This window comes from Bacillus rossius, chromosome 11 (assembly GCF_032445375.1).
Source record: "Bacillus rossius redtenbacheri isolate Brsri chromosome 11, Brsri_v3, whole genome shotgun sequence".
In the NCBI taxonomy this organism is placed as follows: Eukaryota; Metazoa; Arthropoda; class Insecta; order Phasmatodea; family Bacillidae; genus Bacillus; species Bacillus rossius.
In genome coordinates, this window is record NC_086338.1 from 27,547,548 (window position 1) to 27,563,182 (window position 15,635).

At 38.2% G+C, this 15,635-nt stretch overlaps 1 protein-coding gene across 3 annotated transcripts in view; it reads left to right on the top strand.

The window, feature by feature from the left end:
- The window catches only part of LOC134536726 (integrin beta-PS), a 66,408-nt gene that overhangs the window by 40,547 nt on the left and 10,226 nt on the right, over positions 1-15,635 (top strand). For all 3 annotated transcript variants that reach the window (XM_063376608.1, XM_063376606.1, XM_063376607.1), the window contains exons 10-13: positions 58-345; positions 2,444-2,579; positions 3,305-3,448; positions 12,368-12,507. In XM_063376608.1, the coding sequence (XP_063232678.1) occupies positions 58-345; positions 2,444-2,579; positions 3,305-3,448; positions 12,368-12,507 (708 nt within the window). The remainder of the gene's footprint in view (positions 1-57; positions 346-2,443; positions 2,580-3,304; positions 3,449-12,367; positions 12,508-15,635) is intronic.

Consider the following 15,635-nt stretch of genomic DNA (forward strand, 5'->3'; position numbering starts at 1 on the left):
TGATGTTTGCCGATGCGACGTGGCCGTGAGTGAGCGAGGGAGAGTGGTGCTCCGCAGTGGGTGTCGGGGGAGTACTGCCAGTGCGACAACATGGCGTGCGACCACCACGACAACCAGCTGTGCGCGGGCCACGGCCGCTGCGAGTGCGGGGTGTGCAAGTGCTTCGACGGCTGGAAGGGCTCCAGCTGCAGCTGCACCACGCGCAACGACTCCTGCGTGGACCGGCAGGGCGCGGGCGACGCCGAGGTGTGCTCGGGCAACGGGGCCTGCGAGTGCGGGGAGTGCGTCTGCCGCCAGGACGAGGAGGGCCGGCCCTACGACGGCGTCTACTGCGAGATCATCCCGGTGAGTGCCTGCGAACCCTGTTATAGTGTCTTTCAAGGGGAGCACAAGGAAAAAACATTATAAGCAGGAAAACGTTATAAACAGGAATACGTTATAAGCAGGAAAACGTTATAAGCAGGAAATCTCAATTTAGCACTTAACAATGTCCGAGCTTTGTACCATTGGACTCTCCAAGCTATGTAAACAACTTTATAATGTCAAAACCAAAGATAGTATTCTTGATACATGAATTTTCTGAAACAAGCCAACAATTTTTCAACTTCGTCTTGTTCGCTCGTTAAATTTTGTTCGTCTTTAAAAGATACACTGCCATTGTCTTTATGGGGAATTTTAAAAAATATGACATTATAAGCAGGAAAACATTATAACAGGGTTCTAATGCATGTCTTGTGTGTATAAAGTTCTATTGAACACTCGAATGGTGGAAGATGAAAATAAGTATATTTTTTTTTTTTCAGACTGCGGTGGTCAGAATAAAAACATGGTAGTTTTTACTTTATTTACTTACATTTTGGTCCACATTGGTAAATTTGATGAAATTAATCATTCCTTTCTTGTTCCTGGGCACACTTTCGTGCCTAGTGACAGTGACTTTGTCATCGGGGGAGGTCAGGGGAGTCACTTAACTCATTGCCATTGCCGCATGTCAAATACAAAAAGTCAGAGAATGTCCTCTTAAATAATGTGCAAGTAACAATAGAACTTTTTTTTTTTTTAATGTATTTCTAGGGAACAGGACAAATATGTTTAGAAAGAGGGAAGTGTTATGAATTTTTTTTTTTTTTTACCATCTCACTATGGTGGAAATAAGCAAATATATAGACCACATTAAATAAAATGTTAGAGATTCTTATGTTTTAATACAGTAACAAGAACTCCATCATCTCGCATGGTAGAAGAATTAATTCGTCCAGTCTTGCGGTTTTTCGCAAATGTGTAAAAGTTGAAATTGAATTCTTCAGTTCTTGGGCAAGAGACGTGAATATTATAAATGGTGAGATTTTTTTATGGTGAGATTTTCTTACATAATTTTTTTTTTTGTGTATAATCACGTGTTAATATTTAATAAATTTCAGATTTTTGTCAAATGAACACAATGACTTCCAAAAAATGATTGCGTTTAGAAACAAAAAAGTTACAGATTTGTCTGTTGAAATGTTTGGAAATTCAGTGCTGCCAACTGTCTTACCAAATCATTTTAATTGTAGTCAAACTATCATTGCCAAACATGCACAAAGACACCATATTTACAGAAATGACTTACAATTTTTTTATTAAATTATATTAATAAGGGTCCAGTAATGTAAAAAAACACATTTATAACTAATTTAATGCATAATACATATTAGTTAAAAAGGGAGTAGATACAAATTTGAAAGATGCCCTCTTGTGTCAACATTTTTTTTTATGCTCGCATGAGCAAAGTTTTCGTTTATGGCGGTATGTTTTACCATGGCACATGGCTCAAAGAAAAATGGGAACTGAAGGCTGATTGGTATGATTATTTTTTTAATGGTTTGCTATTAAATGCAGCACTGTTGCAATGTAAATGTAATACAATAATACTGTGGGGAAAATAATAGTGTGAGTTTAAAAATACATTTAATACAGGAATTCACAAATCCCGGGTATGTAAAATTGAGGTTCTTCTGAATCTCTGAAAAGCTTTCTAACATAAAAGCAGCATTTTCCTGTGAATAGTATAACTATTTTCTATTATGTAAAATTTTCTTCATGTGTGATGTATGTAAAGTAAACCTGTGTTATAAAAAAAATTAAGAAAGTTTTATTATGGTTAAGTTACTCTAAAAGTAACTCTTCCACACAATTTTTCTTTTCCTTCTGCATTCAGGAAATCCATGCATGTAAGATGAAGTGACAGCTCTAAGCTCTTCAAACTTGAATCTAGGTCAGGAAATATTGTTCTACCAAGAACTCGCAAGCATTTCAAGGGCTTGAGATATTTTGTCTTGTAATTTGTTACGTGCTGGGTTGCTGCATCAAGTTACAAAGACATCCGGTTGCTGCATCAAGTTACAAAGACATCCAAGACAGGCGAGTTGTTCGAACGATGGTTGACACGTGTCATTTTGTGCAGGCAACGTCTGGCAAGTGTCTGGAGTTCAGAGACTGCGTGCAGTGCCTGATGTACAAGACAGGACCCATCGACAACGAAGAAGATTGTGCTAGTAATTGCACTGCGTTCTCACCACAGCCAGTCAAAACTGTTGTGGGTAAGTTAAATATTTTAGGTTTTTATTTTAAATAGCTTTAATATGGTCGTGCCCAAGTGTGGAAATTTATTTTAGCTTACCAGGCCAGAAGACATTTGAATAATATACACTGTGAGCAGTTGCATGTTAACAAAATAAATTAATCTGGCAGAGGTTTGAACACTGAAGTGACATTGGAGATTGGAAATATCAAACCTGACTAGGAAACTTCATGCGAATGTAAAACGTTAACTAAGATGGATCAAATCTCAATTTTCTTGAATTCAAATCCAAAGAATGCCTCGAATCCAAATTTGGGTCTCAGGGGACAAAAATTAAATATTATACAGACAATAAAAAATGTTAGCTAACATAAAGTGCTTTCTCATAGCATTCATTGGCAAGGTTGTTAGCTAAATTTTAATTTTGTAATTGTTAATGATTTCACAGTATATTTTAAATGTAGCCAACGTATCCAACCAACCCATTTCACAATATCACTTATTTTATTTATAATTTTTTTTCTAACATAACTGTTTGATACTAGATAACAAGACACATTTGCCATGTGACTACCTAGTTTTTGTTAAGAGAGAGTAAAAATGTTGTCCATAAGTAGATCTTGGTTTGGCATTGCTCATGTATTTAAAAAACTGTGCCTGGTCCAGTCAAGTTAAAGTCTTTCTGAGTTTTGGTACATCTTGTCACGTTTCTAAAACTGAAACCTGTTGTGCCGTGTGTTCCAGCCGACGAGGACAAGTACGAGTTCCTGTGCACGTACTACGACGAGGACGACTGCCGCTTCGCCTACATGTACACGTACAAGGACCACAAGCTGGTGGTGATGGCCCAGGAGGAACGCGAGTGCCCGCCGGAGATCAACATCCTGGGTGAGCTCCCCCGAGTCCGGCCGTCCCACCGTCCCACCGTCCCTGGTTCTCCCTTTCCTCACAGCCGGTCAGCCGAGTCCAGCGGTCGCCAGACTTCCCAGCGTGATGGGACAGATGGTGGCGGAAAACATGTATTTTTCTGTATCTAACTGGAGTTTTAAGGTGATAAAAAAAAAGAGATGAAATCAAAATATTTTATTCAAAAATTTCAACATAATGTCTTGAAAATAAAAGCTACTTAAGGAAAAACACATAAATGTTAAAAAATATATATATAATAGTTATTAGTAGAGCTGTATTGATGAAACCAGAAACCGAAATTATTTTAATGAATTAATTATTAAAATGAAAAAGCACCTAGTGTTGTGGCGAGCAGTAGCATATCCAGAGGGGGGGCTAAGGGCCTCAAGCCCCCTCCAAAAGCATCTGGGTCCATTATTGTTTTAGTGTTTGCTTTGATAAAGCCTAGTCTCAGCTGGGTCAAGCCCCTCCCAAACCAAAATCCTGGATCCGCCACTGGTGGCGGGGCGCTGCGATGGTAGGGAGCGAGCGAGCGAGCAGGTTGAGAACATGCTGTGGGATTGTGCCGTTTGATTTTGTGTGGCTATTTTCTGTGCTGGGGCAGCACAGTGAGCTATGGAGCCGTGGAATACAGTCAAACCTCTATCTATCGTTTTTCAGGGGACCAACAAAAAAATTCAGTAGATGCGGACATTCAATAGATGTGGACTTCACTCTAAGAATTTTTAAAAAATATTTCAACCTCAAAATTAGTGTCAGAAATATATCAGTTACTTGTCATTAAAGTTAAATCAGTTGAAAAATAAATAAAAATGGAAGTATTTTACTTAATTCAATTTACACTTGCAAAAAAAAAAACATACGCACAATAAATCTACATGGAAATTAAAGTCTTTTTCAATATCCTGAAGTCTGAAATATGTTTACTCATGTCATCAAATGTAGAGCTGTACTGAAGAAGCCGATTTTGCCAATATTTAGTTGAATCGGCATTTCTGCTGACTTCCGATACGCTTGTTAATTTTCGGCCGATATTACTGAAAAACGAGAGAGACTGCCATAACCTAAAAATCCACGATTACCCTTTTCGCTTTTCGTAGTAGTACTGCATTTTTTCAGATCGCATTATTTCTTCGCAACATGTGACTAACGTACAAATAAAAATTTAACATCCTATTTTTCAATAATGTTCTTTATTTTTAATATGTCATAAATAAATACATTACCGTCACGGTAAATATACATCTCGGTTGTTACGGTAACTGTAGTGCAAATGTGGTAGCTATCGTGCTTCTGTAGTAATTATGGTATCGACAAAGAATCTTTAGTTCTTTTTATGGTAATTATCTTAGGATAACAATTGGGTTTGTACTGTAGTTATGGTACAGCATCCAATTTATTCGTAAGTTGTTCATTTGTCTTTTCTTCATATTTACGTGCTCCATTACTTGGCTGCAGATTTAAGTTGATTTTTACTACTGTATACTATCGTTACTGTTTTTATGACGGTTTCTTTCTAAGAAATGGTTATTTCTGCAAAATCTTTATGGTTAAACGATCATCTATTATAATTTATAGTGACGGGACCACATATTTTGTACGATCAATGCGGACAAAACGATAATTCGAACATCGGTACAAGCAGACTTTTTTAACCTTAGTTGTATGGCAATTTTGCCGGGACCGTAGAAAGTATACGATAAACACGGACAATCGATACATGCGAGTTCGATAGATAGAGGTTTGACTGTACTATGAAAAGAGCCGCATGCGGCTCCCAAGCCACGGTCTGCCGACCTCTGACCTAGTTCTTTGGATTACTCAACTCCGTGTAATCAGTGTCTATGTATATCTAGTCAATCCATTTCAGGATGTGTTAATAAAATCATCTTACAACATTTTTACTTCACAGCTTCATTATTATACATAATAAGCAAAACAAGAATAATACCTAATGTATCTACTACCTACTTGCAGGAATGTGCTGATTTGTTTGTTAAAAAGCTAAAGACTTTCCTAGGGGATATTTCCTTGTGATTTTGAATGGACAATCTCAACATATTTATTGTACTCAATGTGTGGCTGAGAACTCAAGTGAGGCATCAAAACACAAAAAGCAAGTAATCTAAAGTCTGCTGAAAATTATTACTGTTTATTACAGGACTTTCTCGTGACTTTCTAGACCGGTCCTGCAGTTAAGGTACTTTTCCATGACTCTTGCTACCTATAGACACTTGTTGAATTGTTCTTGGGATGGACTGTAGTGGCACATTCATAGGACCTCAACTAAAGGGCCTCAGTCCTCACCGTCAAGGAATTTTTTAACTATTGAACCATATTATCATCATCATTCGAACGAGGCTAAGGTCCAGAAGACTACAGCCTCCTGACAATTGCCATGTTAGCCTGGGGACTATAATATTCAACCACAGCTTGTAGCACTGATTTTATATTTCATTCACTGTTTGAAAAGAGCATGAGACCTTTAAACACTTATTGAAGTCTGGCCTGCTTACACAATTGTGACTTTAAGTCGAAGTTCTATCGCCTCATATCAGACTCTTGTTCAGTGTGTGATGAATGGAAATTTAAGGAAAATGATCTTATTTCTTGTGCTGTTCGCTTTCACTAAATGAAGGCAGAACAAAGGTATACGTTGCTTTCAGATGCTAAAAGGGACTCGCAAAGTCCTACTTTTGACTATTGAGTCATAACTTATAATTTACAACAAGCAATGCCATTATCTAAAATTCCTACTGAAAAAGTATTTTATCTAACATAACTTTGGGTCTATAACCTAGGTTTTCATGTTTGCAACAATAACAAAGGTTTCATGTGTATGTGACCAGAAAACTGTTGTCAGTATTTCACAAAAAAAAAACGACACGCCGTGATGCTGTTAACCATATCCTTTTATTCACATAATAACAGTCATTTCTTCCACACTCCTTTTCCTCCATTTACTAACTCTCTAAACTAAAGCAGTGCTACCAACTCGGTAGCTACAACTATACCTACGACACAAAATATCTTTATTGCCGATAACACCTCCCCTCAATAAAATATTTTTAAGAAACAAACAATCTTTTCCTAAATTTGTCAAACAGTACACCACCAAGAGGCTTGGTAAAAATATCACCTAGTTGGTCACTGGTATTAACATAGTCCAACCTAATGATGTTTTCAAACAGTTTCTCTTTTACAAAACACTTCTTAATCTTTAGATGTTTGACTCTAGAGTTGTCAGTGGCCATATGTGCCAGCTTTATAGTAGACTGATTATCCTCTAACAGTGTGATGGGACCAACTTCTATTTTAAAATCATGCAACAAGTCTTTCAACCAACAAGCCTCACTGGCAGCTTGACTAAGAGCAACAAATTCTGCTTCAGTGGATGACAGAGCCACTGATTGTTGTTTTTTTGAAAACCAGATAACAGTACAGCCAAAAACCTTAAAGCAACAACCAGTTGTAGACTTACAGTCATCACTGCCTCCCCAGTCACTGTCCACATAGCCTACTACATCATCATTCCTGTTCCCATAGTAATTTAAACACATATTTAACGTACCCTTGATATATCTAAGAACATTTTTCAGAAGTTTGTAAAGTAAAGTGCTTGCACAGTTCTGATATCTGCTTAAGATTGTAACAACAGCACACAAATCAGGTCGTGATACCATTGCAGCATACATTAAGGATCCAACTAATTTTCTACACTTTGACTCTATTTCCTCATTTTCTGAGCATTCCTTTTTCAATAACTCAAACTTGAAGTTTCTGTCGATGGGCAAGGACAAAGGTTTGCATTCTGACATACCATACAACTCAAGTAAGTTCTGCAGATACTGTTTCTGACTTATGGTTGTACGATTACTAGCTAAATCCTGCTTGACATCAATACCTAGAAACCGTTTTACACAACCCAGCTCTTTCATTTTGAAGGTGTTACATCTCTAAGATGACTGAGCTCATTTTTACAATTTCCAAAATATAGAATATCATCAACATACACCAACAAAAACGTTTTGGTGTTGCCTTTACATTTAGAATAAACACATGCATCTTTGTCAGAACGTACAAAACCCAGTGATGACATTACTTTATAAAATTTAGAGTTCCACAATTTGGGAGCATTTTTAAGGCCATAAATAGACTTATTTAGTTTACCAACAGGATACTCTGAATTTACACCCTCTGGTAATTTCAAATAGAGTTCCTCATCAATTTCACTGTTCAGGAATGCACTGCATACATCCATTTGTTGTACTGGTAAGTTCAGTTTGGTGGCCACACTCATAAACACTCTGAAAGTTTTAAGTTTTGCCACAGGAGCATACAAGTTATACACATCACATTCTTGCTCGAAACCTCTTGCCACTAGTCTTGCCTTGTATTTAGTTTCCCCAGTTTCAGTCCCCTTTTTTGTGAACACCCATTTTGAACTAACTACTTCTTTTCCTTCTGGCACCTGTGGTAAGGTCGTCCAAGTGTTGTTTTCATGTAACTGCTGAAGCTCGGCCTTAATTGCCTCCTTCCAACATTGTGAGTCTTCCCTATTCATTGCCTCTTTGTAACTCTTCGGTACCGCATCAGTTGCTATGAGACCTAGATCGTACTCTGAGCACCACGCTGGCTTTCTTACACTCCGTCCACTTGCTGTTTTAGGTGGCTTATCTTTGGCGGTTTCTCTGCTTGACACTTCAACTGGTCTCCCCTTTCTTTGGTCTCCTTCAGTCACTGCATCCTCAAAACCTTTAAAGGGAGAAGACATTCCTTCACTTTGTACGTCTTCCTCATCAGTACTGGAATTTGATTTTATTTGTTCATCTTCTTGAGTCAGGTCTAAGCCAATCATTTCAATCTCTTCTACTTCAGTTTCAGTCCTTGTTTCACGTCCCTTTAGTCTCACAAACACCACATCCCTTTTTATTTCAACTTTCTTCTTGTCTTTGAAGTAAATTCGATACCCTTTGGAATCTTCGTAACCAACAAAAACACCTTTCTCTCCTTTTGGGTCCCACTTCAGTCTCTTTTCTTTCGGTATATGGACAAATACCTCTGTTCCAAACACATGAATTAGTTTTGTCAAATCAACATTTTTCCTTTTCCAGACTTGATATGGTGTCTTATTATATTCTCGAGCCTTTGAGGTCCTATTTAACACATACACAGCTGTATTTACTGCCTCTGCCCATAGCTGTTTGTTAAGCCCTTTCCCACTGAGCATTGACCTAGCAGCTTCCACTAAGGTGCGAATGTCCCGTTCTGCTCTTCCATTTTTCTCTGGTGTATAAGGTATTGTTGTCTGGTGTTGTATTCCATGGTCCTCAAGCAGCACTTTCACTTCCTGATTCACAAATTCTCCCCCATTATCACTTCTAAGCACTTTCACAGGCAGACCTGCAGCTTTTTCCGAAAACTGTATGTAGTATTTCAGCTTCTGGGACACCTCAGATTTACTCTTGAGAAAGTACACTTGCCGGTAATTTGAATAGTCATCTTTCAGTAGCAGAAAGTATCGAGACCCTCCCACAGACTCTACCTCCATTGGTCCACACACATCAGCATGTACCAATTGCAATGGAGCATCAGTGTGTTGTTTGCTTTCACCAAATGGTAATTTCTTAATTTTTCCCTCCAGACATGCTTCACATGACTCACTGTTGTCTGAGTACTTAATATTGTTTTGATTCAAGACACTTTTCACATAGTCCAGGTTTTGATGACATAAACTTTCATGCCACTCTCTCAACGAGCGTACCACCACTAAGCAGTCTTGTTCCATGATTACGTCCAGAATATACAAATTTCCCTCCTTATTTGCCACCGCACGAATCTGGCTGTCTTTATATACATAGCAATGATCGCCAGCCATTTTAACAGTATGACCCTTTTCAATTGCACTTGATACTGAGAATAGGTTCATTTTCAGCTCAGGGACCCACAATACATGGTTCAAGGTACTTTGCACATAATTCTCTCCATTGTAGACTTTCACATTTACTTGTCCGATACCTTGCACCTGAAGACTACGTCCATCACCAACGAGAACACATTTATTCGATACTGGTGTAAAGTTCATGAGGAGGCCACGTTCGAATGTCATATGTTCACTTGCTCCACTGTCCATGATCCAAGAGGTGGATCTTTTATGGTCCTCCAAATCACTTGCACTACGCAATACACTTTCTGACATTACAAAGGCATTTTCATGTTTAGGCCTATACCTTTGCTTGCACTGAAACTTCAGATGTCCTTTCTTGCCACATTCAAAACACTTTCGTAAGTCTTTATCCTCTCTGCATTGGTTTGCCACATGTCCCAGGAATCCACACTTGAAACACTTTAATTCCCCTGTCTTCTTGACAGTGTTCCCTTTATATGATCCTGCCACCATAGCCACATCCTCATCCTTGATTTTAGACTTTAACCTCTCTTCTTCCACTAGTAGTCGTGCCACCAGGTCATCAAGTTTTTGTTTACTAGTTTCTACAGATTCCCATGCTGTCACAAAGTGACCAAATCTCTCTGGCAGTGTCATTAATATTTTTGTAATCATGAACTGTTCCGACACTTCTTCTTCTGCCTGTTTAAGCAAGTGACACAATTCTTGTATTTTTGACAAATATGTAGACATGTCAGAACCCTGCTCGTACTTAAACTGAAAAAAACGTTGTTGCAGTAAGTGTACACTTATACTCGACTGCTGCTCATACACACTAAGAAGCTTCCTCCACATCTCGTTTGCAGTGGTGCAAGTAAGTATGTGCATCATTGCATCCTCACTCAAATGCATTACAATAATACTCTGAGCCTTTGCATCTTTTTTTTGCCACTCACCTTGATCTTTTTCCGGTTTAATGTCTGTTCCATCCACAACTGAAAAAAGATTCATTCCCCGCAACAACACCGACACCTGGAACTTCCACACGTTCCAATTCTTCTGCCCCTCCAACTTTATCGCTCCCACGGTATTCATCCCTAGCTGCTCCATTTTTCCGGAGTCAACAAGCACCGACGATAAATTGTTGACGACGAAAGCGACTGAATGTGTACCACACCCCGGTACCGCTACTCCACAGAAGCTTCCCACGCCACCATTACCACTCTGCAGAGAAACACGTTGCCGGCCTACACAAATTAAACATCTCTGGTGCGAAGATCACTCATGACTGTTATAAGCATTCTGGCCCCATAACCTGTTGTCAGTATTTCACAAAAAAAACGACACGCCGTGATGCTGTTAACCATATCCTTTTATTCACATAATAACAGTCATTTCTCCCACACTCCTTTTCCTCCATTTACTAACTCTCTAAACTAAAGCAGTGCTACCAACTCGGTAGCTACAACTATACCTACGACACAAAATATCTTTATTGCCGATAACAAAAACATAGCTTCTCGTGACACCTGTGAAATCAAGTCTTGTGTTCTATTGAACTCTCAAATGGTGGAAAATAAAAAGAATTTGTGGGTTTTTTTCAGGCTCTTGCAGTGGTCAAAATAAAAATATGTTAGTTTTTACTTTATTTTAAATTTTGGTCCACATTGGTAAATTTTATGAAATTAATCATCATTCTTTTCTTCTTCCGGGGCACACTTTCATGCCTAGTGACAGTGACTTTGGCGTTGCTGAGAAAAAGGTCCGGAAACAAGACTACTTTTTTTGTGTAGATGATTGGGAAAAAAGTTGTCAGAGAATGTAGAGTCAAAGATCCATTCACAGTGGTTGACATGAACTGCTCAGATTTGTTAAACTCAAAAACACTGTTAGATACAGTGGCAAAAGACAATAAGAGTACCGATAAAAAAAAAGCTGGCATCGGAGATACTACGTCAGAGAAAAGTGTCTACAAACATTCCAGGATACATTTTTTTAAAATACTCCTATTCAGCACTCGAGTCAGGGACTAAGGTCCGCATGTTCAAAACCCAACCTGGTCATTGTAGAAATAATAAGACAGAAGAATCCCTGACTGCAGTAATGTTGAAAGAGGATTTGGAGAATATGCCAGACCTTTATCCTAAGGGAAGAGAAATTGACTCCCTGAAGACCGTGATTGTCACTCCTGCCCTTCATACCAGCTGTGTACCGTGCATGATCTGTACAACTTGAAACCAGCAAAGGCAGAAGGACATGAAGTGGAACAGGATGATTAAAGTTCCTGTTGACTTGTGTAAAACTGATATTGACTATTGTATAATTATAAAAAAAAAAATAGGTTCTGTTGTAATTTAAGCATTTATATAATCCAATACTAAATTATCTGTACTAAAAACTTACTTTGGTAAATTCAACATCTAAATTTGAATTGAAATCTTATTTTTTTGAAGTATTATCTATATTAAGATGGTTTAAAACAATTTTAGCAGTTACCGTGGTTACATTCAAAAGCAAATAAGGCATTACTTAATTAAAATAAACAAATTTTATGTATATTGTACTTGGAGTAATAAAACTTATTTTTCTCAAAACTTAGTTTTTGTGGCATAGCCGCTTCTCTTCCTCAGGCACTCGGCTGTCATGATGAGTAGCGTGCAAGCTGCAGGTACAGTTGAGTAGTTAAGTTTTCAAGAGTACACTGATTTAAAAAAATTAACAAATTCTAAGCAGTGCCCATTCACAGTTTTAATACTTGTAAGAATAAGAACTATTTTCAAAAAAAATTTTGGTAACTAGATACCTATCGTCTTGTACGAGAAGAGCTTTGGTTGGTATTTTCTTCCTATATTATAGTTGAGATTTTCATCATAGATTTTTTTTGGGAAATTTCTGGAAAGCTGCTTTAATGTACATATTACTGGTGTTGAATCATGTTTTTTTTCTCTCACAATGACATGTGTGGGATGTGTTTCGTGTGGTGAACTGACGGGTGAATGTTGCGCCGGCAGGTATTGTGCTGGGTGTGATTGGAGCCATAGTTCTGATTGGCCTGGCTCTTCTGCTGCTGTGGAAGCTGCTCACCACGATCCACGACCGGCGGGAGTTCGCGAGGTTCGAGAAGGAGCGCATGATGGCCAAGTGGGACACTGTAAGTGTTTGTTAGTGGAGCTCAGTTAGGTGGACTGGTGGACTCTCATTTAGGAGGTTCTCGGTTCGAATCCTGGTCAATCCATTCGCGTAATCACCCCAGGTAAATGCTTGAATAGGTTCTTATTACAGGTGAATTCCTCTCAAAATTTTCTTAATTGTATATTATTGATCTGTCTGTGTATAACATTGTCGAACATTGCGTGAAAAAAATTAAATTCACTTAATAAGCTACCACTTTTTTAAGTATCATGTGCCAAAACAGTTTCATGTGAAACCAGATATAAATGTAAATCACACTGTAGTTTCACTTTAAAATAAAATGTTAATTCATTATTAATTTACACTTTTTCCCAATTTTTTAACATGAGAAATTACCACATTTTAAATTATGTCATGTGCCAAAAATGTTATCTTTAAACCAATATAAATATAAAATACTTGTAAGGTAGTTTAGTTTGTAAATAAACCCATTCTGGTTTTACGTAAAATAACCAAAGATATACAAATTAAATGTGTTGCTACATATAAGCACACACATCAGGTTTGTACCATCCATCATTAAGTACTATCAATTGGTACTGATGTAGAAACAAAATTCCTTTGTTCCAGATATCAGAATGTGTTAGTATCATAATTTGTGTCTTGTATTACACATCTATGATCTACCTCTTTAAACTATCATAAATGGCATCGATCAACAAACCAATAGCTGTATTTAATGGGAAACTTTGTGCTTCCACGTGAACGGTTTAAATTTTGCGAGTAAAATTAAAAACCATTAAATTTTGCACTTTACAAATTTTTTAGGCCCTTAATCTATAAAAATGGTAAAACACTATTGAAAATAGTTTTTAGTGATCAGTGAAGTATAGTGTGTTAAAAATAAACATTAGGTTAAAAAAAAAAGTAGCAAAGTTGACTCATGTTGTTACGTGTAGAAAGACTGACACAGAAATTAATTTGAAATGGCTGCATGATCATAACATGTTGATTTTTGAACCATCTTACTCGCAAAGCACAAGAATGACGTGTGTGTCCTAACTAGTAAACCTAGCGGTCGGAAGGCACAATAAGGAAAGCAGGGAAACATGAAGGCCTTACTCAAATAGTGGTACACCTCCAATTTTATTAAATAAGATATACAGAGTTTGTAACGAAAACTAGTGATAACATTCTTTGGTTAAGATACCTGACATATTTCAGTAAGCAAGCTGGCTGTGTACCAGTTTTGTGAAATAAAAACACATAACGTACATCTTGTTTGAGCATGAAAATGTGGGTAGCGCCAATATTTTTTTTTAAAGTGGAGTTGTATCACTGTTGAAATGTAGCCTTCATATGAAACCTAGAGAAGCCGAGCTGTTTTAATAGGCTAGGGAGAAGGTGACAGAAAGTTGATTCGTGTTTAAGCTTGCGGGCTGTTCGTAGCCGATTGTTACAAGATATTACTGGTTAGTGACACCCTCACTATTCCCGTATCGTAGCACAAGTATAAGTCCTTATGGTGGCTGTACCTGTAACTATTGGTTTGTGTTGCTAGCTGATGTTGGCACCGTCTACGGCTTGTTCTTTGTCTGCTCTGTGGCCATTCGTTCTCTGCCGAGGGACCACAGATCACTCGCCTGAGATCTGGGTTTGATTCCCTGGGATTTTGCAAACGTGGCAGACATGTCTGTGATTCGTTGGGTGTTATCGTGGTGCTTCCATTTTCCCATCTTTTCTGTTTCTCACAGAGAGATGGTTCAGTGCCTTCTTTGTTTAATTCCAACTCCTAGTATTTCCCTCAATTTCTATTCTAAGTTTTACTTCTACCCTGAATGAAATTATGGAAACTAAACCAGAAGGAAAACTAAAGAAGAAAAGTTAAGGCTTGAATTTATTTTCTGACCTAATATGGATACATTTTGACCACTAAATATTTTTTATTCCTTTTGTAGCAATTTTTTTTAAAAAAATTTTTAGCTGGGCAGCTCACTTATTCTTTCTCTGAATTATTGTTTTTGCAACTATGTACTTGAGTGCACAAACATTGAACAAGGTTATTAAATTTACATTTGAAATGAACAAGCACGTAATAATTTCTCCTTTAACTGATACATATTTTGAGATTTACAAATTTTTTGTAAGTGTTTAAAAAAATTAATCAAATTGGGATAATACGTGGAAACCGCAACTCTGAATTTTTTGAGATTTTATTTGTTTTGTGAGTATACCACAAGTGAAAATAATGTGCAGTGTATTAAGTATTTAGGCACGTTTTATTTAAAAATTTTGTAATCTGAAATATTTTGGAAATATTATTATTATTTTTTTTTTTTCCCCTCATCTTATTTTCTTTACGGCCAGGCCTTCAGCCTCTGTTCTCAGAGGCGAGCTGATTTTCTTTCCCAGCCTCATGCTAGGCTAGCATTCTGGCTAATATTTCCCCCGCCTTCAGTCACGCCTCAAGCCTGTAATATCATTTCCCTTCGTGACCCTAACTGCCTAAGCAAGCCTGTAGCTTGCAGGCGACCAGTTGGCAGAGACGAGCTGAGATTCGCCTTTTTCATCACGTCGTAGTGTTATATTCGCCCCTCTGTAGCCACGACGGGGCGTAGTTTCCCATCAGCGTTGCATCTTACCCCACCTCCCCCCTTCTCTGTTCCAAGTAAGACCAATGACCGGTCGTAACCCCCTGGACACCGGTGACCGTTTCCAAGGTCTCTTCGCAAAACGTGTGCGCTAAAACTGAGATCAAGCGCTGCCTAGCGACCGAGTCGCGAACTTCTCCGCTTGCCTGCCCGCTAGGGCGCCAGAGAGCAGCACCTGCTTTGCCTTGAGTGGGGGGCACTTTTTAATTACGAGACGCCGTTTACCGCGAGACAGATCAACTCGCGTCGCGGCTGCAGACAGTCCTCCATCGAGTATCGGCGAATCGGGTAGATTTCATCCGACCGTTAACGAATATGTAGTCGCCTTGTATAAGGGATGCTATCCCTCAAGTCCATTTTAGTAGATTAGTCTGTCTGCATAGTTTAGTTATTTGCCTTAGAAATTTTTCTCTTTGAAATTTATTATTATGAAGAAATCATCGGCGTCCTGCCGCGCAATTCGCGAGCTCCCGAGCCTGGCTGACTCCACGACTGC